The sequence below is a fragment of the Natrix helvetica genome (genome assembly GCF_964273705.1).
Source record: "Natrix helvetica genome assembly, chromosome: 1".
Lineage (NCBI taxonomy): Eukaryota > Metazoa > Chordata > Lepidosauria > Squamata > Natricidae > Natrix > Natrix helvetica.
The window spans coordinates 341617786-341639458 of record NC_138548.1 but is presented as its reverse complement, the minus strand read 5'-3'; the positions used below and the strand labels follow the sequence as shown (position 1 = coordinate 341639458).

General features: G+C 45.5%; 1 protein-coding gene across 1 annotated transcript in view; it reads right to left on the bottom strand.

The window, feature by feature from the left end:
* Positions 1-2438: 2438 nt before the first annotated feature.
* Positions 2439-21673, bottom strand: part of TADA3 (transcriptional adaptor 3) — a 20963-nt gene continuing 1728 nt past the window's right edge. Inside the window, exons 4-10 of the mRNA XM_081947579.1 lie at positions 21105-21346; positions 20504-20609; positions 14241-14382; positions 13161-13264; positions 11803-11912; positions 5989-6174; positions 2439-4729 (exon numbers count right to left, since the gene is read on the bottom strand). Of these exons, the coding sequence (XP_081803705.1) occupies positions 4537-4729; positions 5989-6174; positions 11803-11912; positions 13161-13264; positions 14241-14382; positions 20504-20609; positions 21105-21346 (1083 nt within the window). The 3' untranslated portion in view covers positions 2439-4536. The remainder of the gene's footprint in view (positions 4730-5988; positions 6175-11802; positions 11913-13160; positions 13265-14240; positions 14383-20503; positions 20610-21104; positions 21347-21673) is intronic.

The window sequence follows — 21673 nt, the reverse complement described above, 5'->3', positions numbered from 1 at the left end:
TATTTCTTAGATCACCTCCACCAAATTCTCCACCCATATTGTGGAGAGATGACAACCAACATTGAAAGCTACTAGGTGCCTGACTGCAAATCACAAATACTAGAATCCATTTACACACTGGCTATTATTTTTTATTATTTGTCTTGTTTCCTCCAGTTCAAGGCAACCTGTCTGGATCTTCTTCCTACATGCACAGTAAGTTTCTACTAGACTATTGTTTTGCAGGCTATTCGGGTAGACTCAGGGGTGGGATTAATTTTTTTTAGCAACCGGTTCTCTGCCCAGTTGCTGGGTGGGCATGGCCATGGGGGCGTGGCCTAGTCAGCTTTCTGTACCAACAGGGGGGGGGGGTGTTCACCCTCCCCAGACTCTGGAGGCCCTCAACCTGTTCCTGGACTTCCAGTATGTTTTTTGCCCTCCCAGAGCCAGCCTGCAGGCCCTGCACTTACCTGGCATCCAAAACGGGCCGCGTGGAGACTCCTGGGAGAGGTGGGGTAGGCGGGGTCAGCCAGTCCTTGCAACTACCAGTTTGGCGAACCAGATTAAAATTAACATCTGGTTCGCCTGAATCCCACCCCTGGGTAGACTACTGAGATAGAACCCTGAACAACATGAAGGAAAGTGATGTAAACTGGAAGTACAAACTAGAAATATTCTGGAAGAAAATTGTCCAATGAAGCCTAATGAATTGTGCTTTTTAAATGATAATCCTCAGATATCTTGAAAAATGGTAAGACAGGACACTGAGATTTTAAAATATTACAGTAAGTACCTGGGATGAAATTTATGTTTTTTATCCACCCTACAATTTCCAAGTTCTTTTCCGGTTGCTTTTTCATTTGTAGAGCCGCCAAAAAAACAACAACATTACTCCATTCTGCTTTTAATCCCGAGTGATGTCTTGAGAATTTTTCTCTTTGAATTATTTTGGGATAGACAAGATAGTCTTGTTTTATTTTGGTCCTTTTTGCATCGCACCCAGAATCTACAGTTTGAGCAGGTGACAAAAAATTGTAAATGAATAGAAGAAGTGGACGATGATTCCTGTTAAAATGAAAGAAAGCATCCAGTTTTGGTACCTGGAGTATTTCCCCTTCTTTCCAATATAAACATTGTGCACAAAAGCAACATTTTATGAGACAGCCTCCATTTCTGCTTTAGCATCTCTGTGCCAATCATTTCAATCTTAGAGAACACAGGAAAAGCAAGTGTTTTTGCAGAATGCTTCTTAAAACCAATATTCCAGACAAACTTTTTGCAGTCCTAGCCTGTTACAACAGCCAGGGGAACAAACTAAATAGATCATTTGAGCAAATAAGTGCAGAATTTTCACTTGTGGCACAAATGACCAGATTCAAATTATCCTACTTCAGACACATTCTGCAAAGACCCAGCTCCCTGGAAAAAGCTCTAATCTGGAGAAAGGTGGAAGAAAAGAGAACAAGAGGATGACCAGCAGCAAGGTAAATGGATTAAGTTGTAGCGGCAATGAATGCATCATGGGGAGATGTGAAAGAACAGGTGAGGAATAGATCGTCATGGAGAAAATCTATGTGGTTGCTAGGAGTCGAAAATGACTTGATGGCACATAATCATTCAACAGTCAATCATCCCGTTATGTGGAAATCACGTTAGTTCATTAAATTTGATGATCACCAGGCAGCTGAACAGCCACATCCATCCCACGTATTAACTTCACTTTTAACTCTTTGAGAGTTGCTGCAGAGGACTGCATAAACCCAGCCGGTTTTATTAGCTATAGTTCAATATATTGGACATTCCCGCACAGAATATTTAACAATTGAGTCACTATGTTGTGTGACATAGGGGTCAGCAACCTGTGGCTCTGGAGCTGCATGTGGCTCTTTCGTGCCTCAGCTGCGGCTCCCTGTTGCCAGTCGGCAATACAATTTTGAGAGGTGCTTCCGGTTGGGCGGGGGGGAAGGAGGCCATGCCAGGAGACTCTATGGCAAGGGGTGGGTTTTCCGGTCAGCTGCACAACAGATAGGGTTTTTGGTTAGGACAGGTAGAGGAGGAAAAAACCAGCGGAAGACATCTGGGAAATCTATGAATTTCAGGAGCTGCTGGACACGTGAGTTCTTTCAACTCTAGGGCAGGGCTCCGGAGCCGCATGTGGCTCTTTCATCCCTCTACTGTGGCTCCGTCAACGTTCAGCTCCACAATTGATAGGGCTTGCTGTTAGGACAGGTAGAGGAAAAAGGATGCTGCGCTAGGAGGAGACTCTATGGTGGGGGAAGTGGATTTCCGGTCGTGCTCCAGAATTGAACGGGGGGCTTCCGGTTAGGACCTTTGTAGCTCTTTGAGTGTTTAAGGTTGCCGACCCATGAACTGGACATTCAGCCATTCAACCACTGTGCAACACCACCCTGCCCCACAAACTCTCGGCCCCTCCCCAAAGAATTGGGGAGGGAAAAAAAATCAGACACGTCACAGCCACCGGTTGGCTTCTGGATTTATTAATTCTTTGGGGATGATTCTGATCTTTTCTCCAAATGCCAGCTCTTGTCCCTAGCATCCTTTCATCACAGACGTATTTTTATTTTCCGTCTCTTACCCTAAAAGCCATTTTACTTTTTTTTTCCCCCCAAAGCAACAAAGTTTGAAAAGTCTTTGCACAACGGACCGAATGTTGAAACTTGCTGGTAAATGGGGAAGCAAAAAGGAAGTCCAAAACTGGGGAAGGGGGTTAAAAAAAGATACCGTATGCTTAGTAAGAAAGCTGGGAGTGATCAATCTTTGAAGACGGTTAGTGGTGGAAGAAGTCTGTCCATACAGCGGGCAGATATAATCCAAGGCAAAGGCGGACGTGTGCTGGGGCCTCTTCCCCAACTGGTTATCAACCCAGAATTAATTAATTGCCTCCACTCCCACTCCATGCAGCACTCTTATGATCCATTTCAGTGAGGAGAGTGAACCAGAGTCACCCTGGAACGGTGGAGGATGCAAAAGGAGCCTGAGGCCAGAAGGTGAAATTAATCAAGGAAGAGATGGACAGGCCAGCACGCTAAAATGCACATTGCTTTTTGATGAAGACAAGCAAGCCTCGGGGGGGTGGGGGGTGTGTGATTTATCTGTACCCAAGTGGGGAAGGGGCTCAGATGGCCTTGTCCTGCCCTTCTGCTCTTTCATCACCCATCAGCCAGTTTACCTGCTAAATGGAAAGAAGCACCCCTCAAATGATTCCCCCCATGCGCAGCTTGCATGAAAGAACCATGGGAGGTACAGTGATTCCTTGCTTTAACTTGTGAATGATCCATGGGAGAGCTATTCCTCCATGTCTCTTTTGGTTAATAAGCTTCTTCCCAGCTTATTTTCTCACTTTCTCAAGAGTTTTTGAGTGAGGCTGGGTTAAAATATAGATTGGGGTGTGGGTGAGGAGCAAGGAATCTCTCCTTCCTCCCTACCACGTTGTGTTTCCTCAATGCACTGCTAGCCTTCTGTGATTTTGATACTGATTTGTGTGTTTCTGGAATTGTTATGGGGCGACACTGGGTCACTCAGTCCGTTCCACTGAAATCCTAAATCCTTTCTCCTCCTTAGACTGTTCGAAATCTTCTAATTGCTCAGCCCTTTGCTCCAGAACCCACTGGCATTTTCTCGTTTTGTTTCCATGGAGGACAGCTCCTTCCTTTTTAGGGGGCTGGAAGGGAGAATGCGCAACTCTCAGTGCCACCCCAGGAAGACAATGAGCAAAATAGGAAGTAAAAGACTCCATAGCTGCCTTGCAAAAGTATATCCAGCCAAGTATGGTAGTACAAGACCTTGACAAGGTTTGGATTGTAACTATGTTTGAACGGTGAAATTGCAGGAGGCGGCACACCGTTCCCCTCTACAAATACGACAGGCATCTACTTAAACCACCCACAGAACAGCAATTCTACCCACGCCTCAGATCTTCCCTGGCTGTTTAGTCTTAGCTCAGTCCTAGTTGCTGATGAGCTACATCTAGTGCAGCCACAGAGTCAATAAATCGTTCCCCAACGCAAGAAAAGACAGGCCTTTAAGAAAAGATGCTCCCACGCTTAACCTTACGTTGTGCCTATATGCTTTCAAGGTGCTGTTTTCCTTAACACCAATAAAGGAAGAGCGGCAGTAGGAAGGGGAAAATAATAATCTAACCTCAAGAACTATCGGTTCCAGTTTATGCTGCTGATGGATCCCGAAAACCTGGAATTTGGTACATACGACTAATAAAGATTTCGTTCCGTCTCGCCCTTCACACTGCAGCATAACTTGTCCCTGCAGATATCAAAAGAGGGACTGCCGTTTTAAGCAATCCGGATGCTCATTTCACAGCCCACCACGGGGGGCTCAAAGCCACAACCCAAATAGAGAAGGCACACTGCTGGGAAGCCAACCTGTCCAGAGTCTCGGCTGAAATAGCGCCAGAGGAAATGATGACAAACCAGTAAGGGAGGCTGCTATAGTCTACACCTGCGGCTGACGTCTCCCCTTCAGCCGGCGCCTCTACTAAGGTTCAAATGGAGAAGAAGCCCGGCCGGGCATCTTGTGGCACTAACTGTCTAGCAGCTTAAGGATGCTCTCGCGCTCCTTGAGGCTCTTCCAAGCTTGGTCTTTTTCCTTCTTGGTTGGGGTGCGCTTCTTCTGCCGGGCGGCCATGATCTTGCGGAAGGAATCCATGACTTCGTTGTCAGCTATGCGCACACGTTGACGCAGCTCTTGCCTGTGAAGTTCCTCTTTGGCCAGCCTGTACGGAAAACAAACACAACTCTTTCAAACAAAGTTTTTTATTTTTTTGTTGCATAATTTAAAATTCTTTTATGAAAAAAATGTGTTGTCCGGATTTCCCCTTTAACATTTTCACATATGCACGATTCATTTTACATTATATTTCCAATTCCAATTTTTGCCGTATTACTTTTCTCCTCTTATTTTCCAACTTTTTATTTTTATTATATACATAAATATCATCTTTTCTTCCCTTTAAAAATAAACCAAATTTACCATTCCCTTTTCATCCATTTTCTACCAGTAACATGTCTTCAATTTCAGCTTTTTATATAGTAAGCATTTAACATAATTACTTAATATAGCTCACACATATCTTCATTAGATACATACTATTGCTGTGTTTAAAAAATTTCATTGCATTCTACTAGTTACATTTCATTCTACTAATCTTAAATTCCTAGATTTTCTTTTCTCTTTTTCTTCTTTTTATATGTCTTATATCTTCTCTTCTGAATCTTTTCTATCACTTTTCGACAGATTGTTTGAATGGCTCTCCCCCAAGTTTTCCTTTTCCACCTCCCATTGTTTCTCTCTTTATTTTTGGCTAATTTTTTTTTTTTTTGGATACCACACAACTCTTGAGTCATCCCTGGATCCTTGCCTCCCAATGTGGTATTCAGCCGGTTCTCTCCGATTTGGGTGAACCGGTAGCGGCGGCTGTGGGAGGATCTATCCACCCACCCTGATGTAATGCTCAAGCACTGTGCATGCGCAGAAGGTGGTGTGCATGCGCAGATGAGGTGCATGCGAGCGCGCTCACATTTGCGAACCAGTAGGGATGGTAAGTGAATCCCACTGCGCTCTCTCTTTCTCTCTCTCTGAGAGTCACAAACCAATTAAGCAAACTAATTGTCTCCTGCAAACTCCACTCCCCTTTCGCTCCTCTTTTATTTCCTCTGGGAGGGGCCATTCATCGTCCACCTTTGGCCTTACTCCCAAGTCGACCCCTGTTCTTTAGCTGTTCCCTTCGTCTGGCAACTCTGCGCATGCGCACACTGGGAACAGGCTCCAGCTGTTTGTCTGCCTCATTGATGTCTGACTCTGAAGGCAGCTGATAACTGGCATATGGCCCTGGCCCCCTCTCTGCCTCCGACACAGAGCCCTCATCAGAGCCTTCCCCAGACTCCAGGACTGGCCCATGTTCCTCCCCAACCCTCCTCACTGTACCAATCTGCTGCCAGCTCTGCTGGCGGGCCACAACACACTCTCCCTCACCTGAGCAGCTCAACTTTCTTGGTCCGGTTGTGGGTACTTAACGCCTTGAGCTCAGCCTGTCTCTTCCGCAGCTCGGCTAACACTTCGTCCTCTGAATCCTCTGCCGGCCGGTCCTCTGACTCCAGCAGACCTTGAGCAATCAGCTCTTCCTTGATGCGGCCTTCGAGAGATTTTGTGTGTGGTACACTGAAAGGGGCAAGACAACAGAAGCGGCATCACAGGTAGTCCTCAACTTACAAAGGTTCATTTAGAGAACGTTCAAACTTACAGCGGCACTGAAAAAGGTCAAAGAATTTGAATCAAAATACAAAGAAATACAAAGAACGAATACAACGAACCTCGTTAATAAAAATAACAAAAAAAAAAATGACATTAGGTGCAAATAGAAATACATACTATTTCCATAGCAAGGGAGATAAAATGGGAATGGTTAAATTGGATTATTTATTCAAAGAGAAAAATATATTCTCATTTGGATATTACTTCGGGATGCTGCGCTTGTGATGAAAAAAAGGAAACTTTTGACTTTGGTTTTCTGTTGGTCAGAAAGATTTGTTGTTGTAGAAATGGCTAGAAATATATTCATGTGTAAAAGCAAAAAGTTGAGGTGGAGTGTTTTTATCTTATACTGTGCTAAGAAACGGAAGTCAATGCCTCCCCCCCCCCCTTTTGTATTTCACACCCCCTTTTTCTCGGCTCCTTTTCCTTCCTTTAATTTTCTTTTTTTTAATATTTTATTATAATAAAACAAATAACATTTGTTGTTTTTTTTAAAGGCGCTTTAGGACCATTTTTTACTTATGACCACTGCAGCATCCCCCAGAGTCATGTGATCAAAATTCAGATGCTTGGCGACTGACTCGTATTTATGACGGTTAAGTGTCAGGCCTGCAGCCGGTTCCTTTTAGGATCTTTGGCCCGCCACACTTTCTCTCTTATTTTACTATGCCGTTTCATTAGTGGGGAAATGGGAGGGGGAATAGGAAGGTGCAGAATGTGTTGTTGTCAAAATAAAACATTCCTTTCTAGAAGCCCATGGTCATTCTTTGTCTCCGCACCTCTACACCTGACCGGGACTAGATGGGTGGAAATGCCAGCGTGGCAGTGGAAGATTGGACCATGTGATGAACTTGTGGGTGTGGGGGGCAAGAACATGAACTCTCAACTGGGTGGGAACCCCGGGAAGCTTTAGATTCAGGTTTCCACAGATGTACCAACATGTCTCTCTTAATAAATTGGAACTTTGAGGAAAGCTCTGCCTTGGACTCTGATTTACTTTCGGATGCTATTTGGAACGCTGACAAAAGGCGTTTTATGACCATTTTTTACACTTATGACCGCTGCAGTATCCCCCAGAGTCATGTGATCAAAATTCAGATGCTTGGCATTTATCATTTATGATGGACCTGTGAGGAGGCTAAAAATTTTTGGAAAAAGATCAAAAATTGGCTGGAGGCAATAACAGGGGTTAAAATAGAATGGAAACCTGAAATTTTTTTATTGGGAATAATGTCTGCGAAATACAAAAAAGAAATCCAGTATTTAATACTACATATAATTACAGCGGCAAGGATTGCTTTTGCCCAGAAATGGAAAAATAAATTAACTCCAAGCGAAGACGAAATAAGAAGAAAGGTTATGGATTGTGTTAAAATGGACAAACTAACTAAAGAAATTCAGGGAAAAGAAGAATCAGAATTCTACCAGATATGGGATAAATGGTATAGGTGGATGGAGGAAAGAAACAAGAATCAATGAAGGAATATAGCAAAACTCAAAAATAATAGTTATGAGTAAAATAAGAGAGTTAAGAATGGTGAAATCCAAATGAAATACAATAGAAGGGGAAATAATATAAGGTGAGCGGTATCGATTGATAATTGCTATTAGAAAGAACAGGAAGCTCCTGTTTGTATTGCATTATATAAATGTGTTGTACGTCTAAGTTTTGTGTGTGTGTATTTTACATGTTTGTTAATAAAATTGAAAAAAAAAAAGGCAACTGACTCATATTTATGACCATTAAGTGTCCTGGGGCCATGTGATGATCTTTTGTGACCTTCTAACAAGAAAAATCAATGGGGAAAGCCAGATTAACTGAACAACTGTGTTACTAACTCAACATCTGAAAAAAGTGATTTATGTTTTTGCTTTCACGGTTTGTGTCCAAAACATTTAAGCTTGATTGCAGCATCCATTGGCTAGTCTGGTTTCATTTCATCTAGCCTTGTTTTTCTTGAGGTCCAAAGTATTCTCAACGACGTTCTACGTAACAATTTAAAGCATCTGGTTTTCTTCCCACAACCTTCCTGATGGTTGAGCTTTCCCAGGCATTTGCTCCAAAAGTAGTGATGACCACACTACCAGCCACTATTCCTGTGATTTCTTTTGAGCTTAGGAAGATAAAGTCAGCTAGTATTTCAACTTCTGTACTGGGTTTGCATTATTGTAGCTTTTAAAAATAGTAAAGAGCAGACTAGCTTTTGCTCTGTTGTCCATAAGAGATCCCATATATTCCTTGCTTGTAGCTCATCTGAGGTTATTGGTGTTTATAGTTACAATTTCTATTTAATGTAACATTTCTTGTGATATTTACAATACAATACAATAGCAGAGTTGGAAGGGACCTTGGAGGTCTTCTAGTCCAACCCCCTGCTTAGGCAGGAAACCCTATACCGTTTCAGACGAATGGCTATCCAACATCTTCTTAAAGACTTCCAGTGTTGGGGCATTCACAACTTCTGGAGGCAAGCTGTTCCACTGATTAATTGTTCTCACTGTCAGGAAATTTCTCCTCAGTTCTAAGTTGCTTCTCTCCTTGATTAGTGTCCACCCATTGCTTCTTGTTCTGGCCTCAGGTGCCTTAGAGAACAGTTTGACTCCCTCTTCTTTATGGCAACCCTTGAGATATTGGAACACTGCTATCATGTCTCCCCGAGTCCTTCTTTTCATTAAACTAGACATACCCAGTTTCTGTATTTTTCTGTATTTTCTATACAGAACTTAACTCTTAACCACAGACGTACTATTTCGGCTACGCTATTACAGACATGAGGTCACAATGACCTCAGTAGCAAAAAGACATTTGATGTTTTCATGGTTGGATCTAAAAATTGATGTATAGAGCAGCAAACCAAAAAAATGTGTTGATCTGTATCAAATCCACATTGAGCAGGTCACGTTTTGTTTCTCCGTTCTTGAACTTCAATCTTTCTTCTCTATTTTTTACATTGGTCCGCTGAATAATGGCGCTAATAATTTCTTTAGAAAAGAATACTTTCCAAATATCTAGGGGAGTAGATGAATTTCTGAGATTTCTAGCTGCTGGCTGCAGACCAGGTAATTGCACAACAATATTGTGGCGAGCAGTTCTGGATCTATTGCTTCCAAAAGGTGCAGATGACCGTTTGAATTGGTTCTTGCCATATAAATTATTGCATGAGGGAATGTCCTTTGGCTCAGCACTTAAAGACATTGAGCTTGTCAGAAAGCGGACAGTCTGGGTTTGAGACCTGAGCGACGCGCAATGGGGTGAGCTCCCATTCCTTGCTCCAGCTCTTTTCCACCTTAACAGTTCAAAAGCATGCAAGTGCAAGTAGATAAATAGGTAACACCTTGGTGAGGAAGTAACAGTGCTCTGTGCACTTTTGCCGTATAACCATGCTGGCCACGTGACCAGGGAAAATGTCTTCAGACAACGCTGGCTCTGGTTATCAATATCCTTGAGAGCTTCATCATTGCTGATGTCAGAATCGGTGGCAGAGGGCACCTCATAGTCCATACAAAATTTTTGTCACGATCGATTCCACTTCACTCAGATCATTCTCTGCTTCTCCATATGATTTTAGAACAGTTTCTCCAAAGTTTGGATCACCAAATCTCACTCTTTTTGGCAGACAACCTGGCCCCAACATTATTTTTTTAAAAAAATGTTAACAAAGATCTGCGGTCAAAATGACCGAAACCCAAATACCGCTAACAGAAAACACTAAATAACTGATCCAGGCGTGATGCTGCATACACTCTTATTGGTGGGAAAACAAAAGCTATTTACAACCGGAATGGTCCGTTTCTCAAAAATAGGGGTGTTTCAAACATTTTGGAAAACGGTTGCGGTCACTATGACCGCAGGTCTGTGGTTATGGGTTAAATAAAAGTGACAGCCATCAGCCTTAGCTTACTCTTCTTCAAATTCTGAGCCATTTGCACAGTCTGTTCTAACTGTTGACATCTGTTCATCAGACAAATTCTGCCCTGGACAGAGGAGGTGGTCTGGTTTTAAGGACTATTCACAATTTGTTGTGGTTTACACAATCAAAAATCTTTATATGATTAAAAAAAACAAACAAATGCAGACATTTTGATTTTGAAAGCTGTGATATTCCTGAATCCAGCTGGTGCACCTGACCGTTCTCCTTCCAGGGACTGTCTGGATCGTAAAATCTTGATTATTATTTTAGCCGAGTTTGAGAGAAGTGCAATTGTTTAATAGTTTAAGCATTCTTTAAGATTGTCCTTTTTTGGTAATGGAATATAAACTGATCTTTTCCAGTCCCTTGGCTACTTGCTGTGTTTTCCTCAGCTGCGTACACACTGTAAGTATTTCTTTAACTGCATCTCCTGGCAAGGTTTTAAATGATTGGATTATTAGTGTATCATCCACTAACATAGCTGTGTGAGCAATCTTTTCTGGAATTTTTTTGAAACTTCACTTTTCAGAATTCTGGCTCTAATTCAGTGTTTGTAAACTTGCATGCATCATCAAATGGGAGAGAAGAACAATGTCATGCTTTTTTCCATAGCTTCTTTCTCCAGTTGATCTTTGCTTTGTCTTTTGTTTGACTTATCTGTTTATTTATTGTGCTTGACTTCATCTTTATATTTTCCTTAAATAATCTCTTGTCCTTCTGGTTTGGCGGTCATCCTCAATTTCTTTGCATTGCTTGTTTCAGTATAACTCCCTGTTTGGCTTGCCCTTCTGTGGAATTTAGCATTTGGCTGGACAAATATTCCTCCCTCTAGTGTTGCCTTTTCCTTCGCAGATTTTCAGCACAGCAACAGATGGCCATTTTACCTTGTTTAGCTTTGGGGGGTATTTTATTAACTTTAACTTTCATAAATATCAGTCCCAAGTTCTCAGCAAATTTAGTTCATTAAATCTGGTCTCTATTTTCACTGTTTATTCTCCTTGCATGCTACTTTTGTTCAGTTAGTCTAGATTTTTCCAAAGCTATACAGATATTTATTTGGCTTAATGTAGACAAACGCCCTTTAAAACATAACTCGGAGGAACTGAGAACAAGAAACATGAAGTAAATAATCTTAAAAATATAACAAAACATTACAAATTCCACCAAGGCAACAACCAAAAACAATGATATCAGACAGGAACACACATTACCATGAAGGATTTACAAAAGGAAGACAAGGTTCTCTTGTATTCCAAGCGAAAAGGTTCCATGAAATTCAGGAGGAATTACTTTAAATAGATCTGTTTAGGATTACACTGATGTTCTGTAATGCTTCCTAACAGCTTAAACATGAGGAGGAATGGGACAAATATTTAAAGGAATGAAATACCGTGTTTCCCCCCAAAATAAGGCAGGGTCTTATTTTCTTTTGACCCCCCCCCCCGAAATAGGAGGCGGAGAGCGTGGTCACCTCATGGCTGCTGCTGTGTTGCAATATTTTCAGGGAGGGCTTATTTTAGCGCACGCGCTCAAAAGCCCAATTGGCCTTATAATCCGGGGAGGTCTTATTTTCGGGGAAACAGGGTAAGGTCTTCAAAAAAGGAAATAATTGCTACTTGGTCACCTGAAGGGCTTGTTCTGGCTGCGAGGGGAGGTGCTGGCACCATCAATTGCAGAGTCTTTGCCTGCTATCTCAGGGATAGGCGAATCTTCAATAGGGGAGATGATGTTCTCCTAGAGATAGAGAGAGAGATAGATAGATAGATAGATAGATAGATAGATAGATAGATAGAGAGAGAGAGAGAGAGAGAGAGAGAAAGGTGGATTGAGAGGATTATATGAGCCTTCGTTGTATAAACAGAGCATAGGATCAAAATCGCGTGACGTATTAGTACCGCTTTATAAAGCCTTAGTTAAGACCACTCCTGGAATACTGCATCCAGATTTGGTCACCGCCTTACAAAAAAAAAGATGTTTAGACTTTGGAAAAAGTGCAAAGAAGACCAACTAAGACAATTAAAGGCCTGGAGTCTAAAATATCTGAAAAACAGTTGCAGGATTTGGTTATGGCCAGTCTAGAGAGAAAAAGGACTAGGGGTGGACATGATTACAGTATTCCAGTATTTGATGGGCTCCCACAGAGAGAAGGGGGGGGTCAACCTATTTTCCAAAGCACCAAAGGGCAGGACAAGAAAGAATGGATGGAAACTAATCAAAGGAGAGGAGCAACCTGGAATTAAAGAGAAACTTCCTAACAGTGAGGAGAATTAACCAGTGGAACAGCTTGCTGTCAAGAGGGTGTGGTTGCTTCATCACTGGGTTGACAATTGGGTTTTCTAAAGAAGAGACTGGACAGCCACTTATCTGAAATGGTATAGAGCAGGAGTGTCAAACTCAAGGCACAAGGGCCGGATTTGGCTTGCAGGGTCAACCTGGAAACAGAGAAGGACCGGCCCACGGTGCTTCTGCAAGCTAAAACAGAGCTCGGGAGGGCTGCGCATGGTGGCCCTTTCCGCTGGCAGAGGGCTGTCACAGCTGAAAATGGAGCCCCGGGGGGGACGGGGGCGACGCCTGGGGCCCCTGAGCTCCGTTTTTGCTGGCAGAGTGCTAGCAAAACAAACTACTAGCAAAAGTGGATCCCCCCGCCGCCCTGCCAGGACCACCACAGGTGCCCCCCCCCCCCGACACGAGTGATATTGAGCTGGTCACATCCACACTGCCCCCCCCAAGGTCAAACACAACCCTGATGCAGCCCTCAATGAAATAGAGTTTGACACCCCTGGTATAGAGTCTCCTGCTTGAGCAGGGGGCTGGACTAGAAGACCTCCAAGGTTCCTTCCAGCTCTATTCTGTTCTGATTGACTGGAGAGAAAAGGAGCAGAGACCAAGGTAAGTCTTTTCAATAGATCCTCTCTTAGAAAATCTGAGCCTGCTGGAGCTGAAGAAGCCAGCTGTTGTTTTTTTAAAAAAAATATTCCTTACTTCTACAAGTGCCTGCAGGAGGCGCTGGGTGAGAGGTCCAAAAGGGCACCCATCCTCTGGCTGTTCATGCTGGGACTCTGATTTCTTCAACAAAGCATCAACATCTGGAGAGGAGGGAACGAAGGAGCAGTTGAGAACTAGGAAGAAAGAGTCAATATCACTTGCAATAATGTGACACTTTGCAGGGAGCAATTCTGGGATTCTCTCTGTCCTATTAAAAATGAAGTAAATTAAAACCTTCCACAAATCGGAAGGGACAGACTTCATTTGACATACTATGCTAAATGGTAAGGAACCGACACAGCCGGTTCCAGTCTATAAACCTCTAATGTCAATCAGGCTTCATTTCAACACCAGGAATTCTGGGAGTTGAAGTTCAGGCATCTTAAAAGTCGCCAAGGTTGAGAAACACCGGTCTGGGGCTAATAAACACATAAAGCAAAGATAAAGAAATCTCTTGTCTTTTTCAGTTTTTGCTAAATGATAGCTCTCGGAAGCAAAGAGCTGAAGTTGACAATAGGGCTACCAATTTCCCCATTCTCCCTACACAGGTGATGCTTGGCTAATTACTACTTGTTCAGCAAGTGTTTGAACTTATAATGGCGCCCAATGGGTGGTTCTCACGATCAGCCTTTTAAACTTCCAAAAGTTGCAGTGCTCCCACAGTCACATGATCATAATCCAGGCCCTTAGCAACCAGCCTGGCTTTCCAACTGCAGCATTCTGCGGTTTTACATAATCGTGATTTGTGACCTTCCCTGCCAGCTTTCCACAAGCAAAGTCAATGGGGAAGCTAGCGGGAAATTGGAGGCCGTGGTTATGTCAAATGCTTCGTGACCCTGCTCGTTTGCTTAGTGACGATAACTAGGAACTGCCATCGCTTAATATCTATGGGATATCTGACATCATAATTTATGACTGCATCACATCACAATGGAAATTCCACTAATTAGTGTTATCCAAGTGAGGACTACTTGTAAAGCATGAATTCTGCAAGTTAACTAACAGAGCTTTCTAGTAAAATGGCATCTTCAGTCACTTCTATTTCTGGAAAAGATGTCACAGAATAGCTCAGGATACCCTTAGTGTCTAGTTCGGTCAGAGGTCCCAAGATGCCTTTCTTCTTATCTGCAGTAGCTGCAGCCCGAGCCCCATCCTTCTGCTCTTCCAGCAGGTCTTCCTGGGCCCAGCGCTGGGAGTAATGCTTTCCTAAGGATGGAATCTACAAGAAGAGGACAACAGTTGCATAAATGAGAGCCGGCTCATATCCCCAAACAATTCAATTGTTCCTCAATGCATACAAGTAGCCAACGACTGTCCATTCTTTCAGAGGTAATTATAATTGGGCTGCCTCCCTTCAACTCAATTATTTCTTCCTCCCTTCCCAAATTTTCTATTTTAAATTATTATAGCACAATATCCTTATTCCAGGGGTGGGCTCCGACAATCAACTGGGAGTGAACTGGTTCGCCCAGATGAACAGATGGGCCCACCTGCCCGTCTGCACTATTTTCCTCTTTATCTTCTCAGCCGATTCGTGCAGCAGAGCAGATTGCCAGGCGAAGCAGCTGTGTTACACCTCCAAAGAAACCCAGAAGTGAGGATTCCTTCAAACTGCACATGCGCGCACAGCAAATCGCGTGGTCACCGAACCGGTTGTTAAACCGGGAGAATCCCACCACTGCTTTATTCCTTAATGGATCTAAGCAGTTTTACAGCTAAGGTGGGAGAATACACTTCATTCCCCATCACACTTCAGAATGTCATTCCATTGTCTGTGTAGATCAAAAATCCTCGAGATAAGCCAGAGAAGATACTAAAAAGAGATAGCTAAAATAAAATGGGAAAACATTTTTTTTCTCCAGACAGGGAGCCTCAGCGCTCAGGGCAAAAAGAGTATCAAAGGGATTTCTTTCTGTAACGGCGAAGAGGCGAGAATGCAGAGAACGCAGAGGCCGAGCCGCGGCAGCAAAATAACACCAAGAGCAGAAAGGAGGAGGTCCGTGTGGCTGCCAGGGCAGCGGGACAACAGGACAGCGGAGGAGCGATTCCGGGAGGAGAGCGAGTCGGTGAGGAGAACGTGTGGGAGGCGAGCTACATCCTGCTGTGCGGGGGCGGCGTTTGGATCCGACCGGCGGTGGCGACGGGGCGGCAGAAATGGCGCTGGAATATCGGGCGCCTTATTTCTCATCTATCTCTCTGACCGCAGCCTGGCTAAGAGGCCAGTGAGGCCGGTGGGGCTGGAGAGAAGCTGTGGAGACTGTAGAAGAAAGCCAGGGGGGTCGCCGGAGGTTCTGGGCGACCTCCAGAAGATCAATAGGCCGAGCAGCTGGCCTTGGCACCCCGCCTACCCCCCCCGCCCACCCCACCCCCCGCACCCCCGCTGAGGTGTGATCCCTGTATACTCTAAGAACTACCTAAGAACTACCTCTGGGCCTCGTTGGTGGACTGTAGATTACTGTGGATTGCGAGGTCTGCTTCCTCTCCCATCTTATCTGCCTGTCAAATACTCATTGCTCTATTTTACATCAAGTTACATCTTGGACCTGCTGCAAAGAAAAACCCTGCCACAGCCATAGTCATGGATTGATTAACATCTTTATCTATTCAAGGTCTGACATTCTTCGACTGCGAGGGTCCCCCCTCTCGCAGGCATGCCCCCTTGCCCTGGTGAGGACCCACCTCGATGAGGGGTTTATTAACCCAGAGAGGTGGAGGAAGCGGGGGATTAGGGGTTTTTTAGTAAAATGTTTTTTAAAGGTTTTAAGGGGTTCCAGGGAGCGGGGGAGGGTTACTTGGCCTTGGGGTATGGACATAGCCAGGTCAACAGGTGGGGTCAGGACGGAGGGGAGCGGAGTGGGGTGGGTGGGTGGGAGGAAACACCATTCCTACAAGGGGAATTCCAATTGCGACGGTCGTAGGGAGGGGCGGGCGCGAGGACACTAGAAGAACATACAGTCGGTTGGGAGACCGGGGCCGCTGGATACGCCCAGTCGCTTGTACCAACCCCCGCAGGCTAGGTGGACAGGATCGGCAGAGCCTGGGCCTTAGGCTGATGTTATGTAATGCGAGGTCCGTGATTAATAAGGCCCCCCTCATCAGTGACTTGATCACAGAGGGGGAGCCGGACCTCGCAGGAATAACGGAAACCTGGCTGGGCCCGGAGGGGGGGTTGCCCCTCAGGGAAATGTGCCCTCCAGGTTACCATATATTCCACCAGCCACGGGCCCAAGGTAGGGGTGGTGGGGTAGCGATAATCATCCGGGAAGATTTGGCACCGAGAGAATTCACTGTGTCGCAGATATCTGGTTGTGAGTCTCTGGGCGTGAAATGGGGCCTAGGGAGTCAGCTGGGCCTGTTGACCTGGCTCCCCACCATACATCAACGGCCCTGCCCGGGCTCCTCGAGCGGATTGCGGAGATGGCGGTTGAAACCCCCAAGCTATTAGTGATGGGGGATTTCAACCTGCCATCGACGGGAGAGGCATCCGGGGCAGCCCGGGAATTCATGGCTTCCATGACAGCCATGGATCTGAATCAAGTAGTTCAGGACCCCACGCACGAGGGAGGCCACATACTGGATCTTGTGTTTGTCTCCGACCAGTGGACGAGTGATCTGGGAAGAGGGAATTTAGTCATCACGCCCCTGTCATGGTCAGATCACTCACTTCTCCAGCTGGACTTCCCTGGCGCTGCTCCCCACTGCGGGGAGGCGGAACCAGACTATCCCAGATGGTTCCGCCCCAGGCGTCTGATGGAACCAGATAGGTTCCAGGCGGAGCTTGGGCCACCTCCTGCAGACCTGCCCCGCCCCCGGGCAGAGGACCTGGTAGCCGCGTGGAATAATGCGGCCGCCGGTGCCTTGGACCGGGTGGCGCCTTTGCGGCCTCTCCGACGGCCACGATCGACCCGGGCCCCCTGGTTTAACGGGGAGCTAAGGGCGATGAAACGCCTTAGGAGACGCCTAGAGAGCAAGTGGAGGTCCTCCCGCTCCGAATCCGACCGAGCACAGGTAAGAGCCTTCGTAAGGACTTACCTTGTGGCAATAAGAGTGGCCAAACGTCAGTATTGTGCCACCCTTATAGCGTCCGCAGAGAACCGCCCTGCCGCCCTGTTTCGGGTGACCTGCTCCCTTTTGTCACAGGGGCAGCGGGACCCCCCATTGCTGGGCCGGGCAGAGGAATTTGGAGAGTTCCTGCAGGATAAAATCGATCAGATCCGAAGGGGATGGACCCACTTCAGTGCTCCAGTGGGGATGTCCGAGGCTAGTCTTGAGAGACCATGCTGGGAGGAGTTTGACACTGTTGTCACCGAAGATTTGGACAGGTTGCGCGGGCGACTGCGAGCCACATGTTTATTGGACCCGTGTCCCTCCTGGTTGGTACTGGCCTCCTGGGAGGGCTCACGAGGCTGGCTACTGGGGCTGGTGAACGCTTTGCTGGGTGAGGGCCTTTTACCAACCGCCTTGAAAGAGGCGGTGGTGAGGCCCCTGCTCAAGAAGCCTTCTCTGGACCCAATGGAGCTAGCAAATTACCGTCCTGTCTCCAACCTTCCTTTCTTAGCGAAGGTTGTTGAGAGTGTGGTGGCTCAGCAGTTTCCACGCCACCTGGAGGAAGCTGATTATCTAGACCCGCGCCAGTCCAGCTTCCGACCAGGTCACAGCACGGAGACAGCCTTGGTCGCGTTGGTGGATGATCTCTGGAGGGCAAAGGATGGGGGTTGTTCCTCCATCCTTGTCCTATTAGACCTCTCGGCGGCCTTCGATACCATCAACCATGGTATCCTATTGCGCCGTCTGGAGGGGTTGGGGGTCGGGGGCACCGTATTACGGTGGTTCCGCTCCTACCTCTCTGGCCGGACGCAATGTGTGTTGGCAGGAGAGGAGAGGTCGACCGCGAGGCCCCTTATCTGTGGGGTCCCACAGGAGTCGATCCTCTCGCCTCTCCTGTTCAACATATATATGAAGCCGCTGGGCGAGATCATCCGTGGTTTTGGGGTGAGATACCATCTGTACGCTGATGACACTCAGCTGTACATTTCCACCCCAAACCACCCCAACGAGGCTGTTGAAGTGATGTCCCGGTGTCTGGAAGCCGTACGGGTCTGGATGGATGACAACAGGCTCAGGCTCAACCCCTCCAAGACAGAGTGGCTGTGGCTTCCGGCTTCCCGGTTCAACCAGCATATGCCATCGCTGGCCATCGGGGACGACCAATTAGCCCCGGTGGAAGGGGCGCGCAATTTGGGCGTCCTCCTTGATGCCCGGCTGTCTATGGAAGATCACGTGGCAGCTGTGGCAAGGGGGGCGTTCCACCAGGTTCGTCTGGTGCGCCAATTGCGGCCCCTTTTGGACCGGGAGGCCTTGCGCACAGTCACTCACGCGCTGGTGACGTCTCGCCTGGACTACTGTAACGCTCTCTACATGGGGCTCCCCTTGAGGTGCACCCGGAGACTGCAGTTGGTCCAGAATGCAGCCGCGCTGGTAATTATGGGGAGATCGAGGTTCTCCCATATAACACCCATCCTGCGTGAGCTGCACTGGCTTCCTGTGGCCTACCGGGTGCGCTTCAAGGTGCTGGTTACCACCTTCAAAGCGCTCCATGGCACAGGGCCTAGTTACCTGTGGGATTGCGTCCTGCCCCATACATCCCTGCGACCCGTCCGCTCACACAGAGAGGGACTACTCCGGGTGCCGTCCTCCAGAGAGTGCCAGAGGGCGGCGCCCAGGAGTAGGGCCTTCTCTGTAGTGGGCCCCATCCTTTGGAATGACCTCCCCCCAGACATCAGGGCAACAACCGACCTTCGCTCCTTCCGTATGAAGCTGAAAACCTACCTGTTTCGACTAGCTGACCTGGCATAATACTACAACCTCTCCAGCCCAGGGCATTTTTAATTGGTAATTTTAGTTTTAAGGGTTAATTTCACTGGGGTTTTAACTTTTTTAGGTATTGTAACTTATTTATTTATTTTTACCTCCTCTGTACGCTATATAATACTTTTGTACGTCGCCCCGAGTCCCTGTGGGGAGAGGGGGCGACTAATAAGTTCAAGTAATAAATAAATAATAAATAAACAATCCAACTGTTGCAAACACGGATGAAACCTCAGCTTTTCTGTCCTGCAACTTTCCTAATTTGTGCCCACTGTTCCGCTAATCATGGAACAAGCATCTTTATCATTCTACAAGAGAAGAGATTAAGAAGCACTGAGGGGAATGGGAGTGGGAGATAAAGTTGGAAAAGTGACTATCCCAAAGGTGCTTTTTCAAAAAGCAGCGGGACTTTTTTTTTCCCGTTGAAGACATTTTGTTTCTCATCTAGGAAGCTTCTTCAGTTCCGATTGAATGGAAGTGGAGTGGAGAGTGGAAGAGTTTATATTCCTTGCAATCATCTGGTCATTAGCATTCTTTCTGGGAGCCGTTGATGCCACTTGGAGCTTTATCTATGCCCTCGGGGTGACCTGAACAGTGCAAATTGGTGTGGAACCTTCTTGAACTGCTGAAAGGACGGTGTTGTAAACAGGAGATAGGTGGTATTATATCCCAACACAGTCCTTTCAGCAGTTTCAAAACGATTCGACCAGCAAGGAGTATCAATCTTTCCATTCTCCACCATTGAATCAGAATTGAAGCTTCTTGGATGAGAAACAAAACTTCTTCAAGGAAAAATCAAGTCCAGTTGCCTTTTGAAAAAGCACATTTGGGACAACTATGATCTGGATGATTGAGAATTTCCATGGACATATGGGCAAGTGATTTTTTTTCTTCAGTTTTGTAACTCTGGGATTCTTAAAAGGAAAAAAGCTTGTTGTCTCCATCCAAATTTGAAAATGCTACCATTTAAAATCCTTAGAAAACATATTTGCTTTAGAACGACTACAAAAGCTTTGACTCACAGAAAATATTGGGACAAATCAACAATACAAAAAAATATATACATATTTTAGCAATTACAATTATCACGAACCTCTAGGTCAGAAATGGAGAATCTGTGTTCCTTCAAATACTGAACTGCAACACTTATTAAGGTTTAAGGTTTATTGAATTTATAGACCGCCCCCTCTCCCCGTAGGGACTCGGGGCGGTGTCTCTTATTGTCTCTTACTTGGTCGTGCTGATTGCAGCTATTATGTTGTAGTTTAGCAATATGTGCATAACTAGCTCTGGGCTCCACTAAAGTCAATATAGAATCCAACAGCTTTTTAGTCCTATCGTTTAACCCGATAACAGAATTTGTGTTAGATCAAAGCGAGTACCACACAACAGTTTAACGCGAGGGATGTATGAAGAATTAACTCAATCAAAATTTAGGACAGGTTGAATGAGCTGCTTCTGCTTTTTTTTACCTTGTAGTGTTCGGCTTCATCTTCAGGTGGCTTGAGAAGGTCATCTAAGGTACGAACCTCCTCATTGGTGAGGTCAGCACAGTAAGGTTCTACTGAGGCCCAGAATCTATGAACATGAACAGCAAGAAGGAAACAGAACCATAGTTCAGGAAGATTTCTTATAACAGGCAACATGCCAGTCCAACATAACACATTAAAAGATGGAGTACTAAGAAGCTAGAACTTTTCTTAGTCAACACAAGCAGTACACTGCCTTTCCTAGCCAAGAGCCTCAGGTGCAAGTCATGTTGAGAAGGGGGATTATGGGAATTGAAGTTCAACATGTGGAGAACCCCAGAGCACTTATTCTGATAGCGCAATCTGTGTAACAAGAACCAATAATAATTGCCAGATATTATTAAGACAAGGGATGGCAAACTGGGGGATATATTTAGCAGCCCCATTTTTTTTCCTGCCACCTCTTTTGAATAAAAAGGCTAGAGGTTGCCCATTCCTGCTGTAACTATTTAATGAACTATACACCCATTTCTTCTTCGTGCTTCATCATGTAGATACTTATGATGATGATGGACAAGATGATAGCAGTCACTATCATAGTTACCTGTTAGGTGCATCATTTTTAGGAATACGGGGCACATCAATTGGATCATCTGAGAATTCGTACTCTTGAATTTTAGGCTGCAGGTTCTTGGATTTGGGCCGTCCTGGAGTGCTGTGGCTTCCTTTCACATCCAGCTTCTGCTTCTTGAGCTTGCTATGTTTGATAGAAGGACCCACCTCATGGTCCTTGCCAATTTTCAGAAATCGCCTGTCTCCTTTCTTGTCTTGCCAGTCTGTCAAGATCTGATGAGAAAGAAAGAAAATAAGTAGGTAGATTAAAGGATCATGTAGCAAGGTACTCATATCTATCTTGGAAAGAGGAATCAGCAAAGGGGTTCTTTAACAGAACTGTCCCCATTATGGAATGCTTACTAACATCAGAAGAGCCCTGATGATGGAAGAGAATAGTTTAATTTGTTTACAATTCTGTGTTGTGTGTGGTCAAGCTAATGCATGTCAGAAGCGGGGTCCTTAATGCTCTCTGAGCTTGGTTGGTTTTATTTGCAGATGTTTCCCTACCAACGTAGGTAACATCATCAGTGCTAGATTAAATTAGCACTGATGATGTTA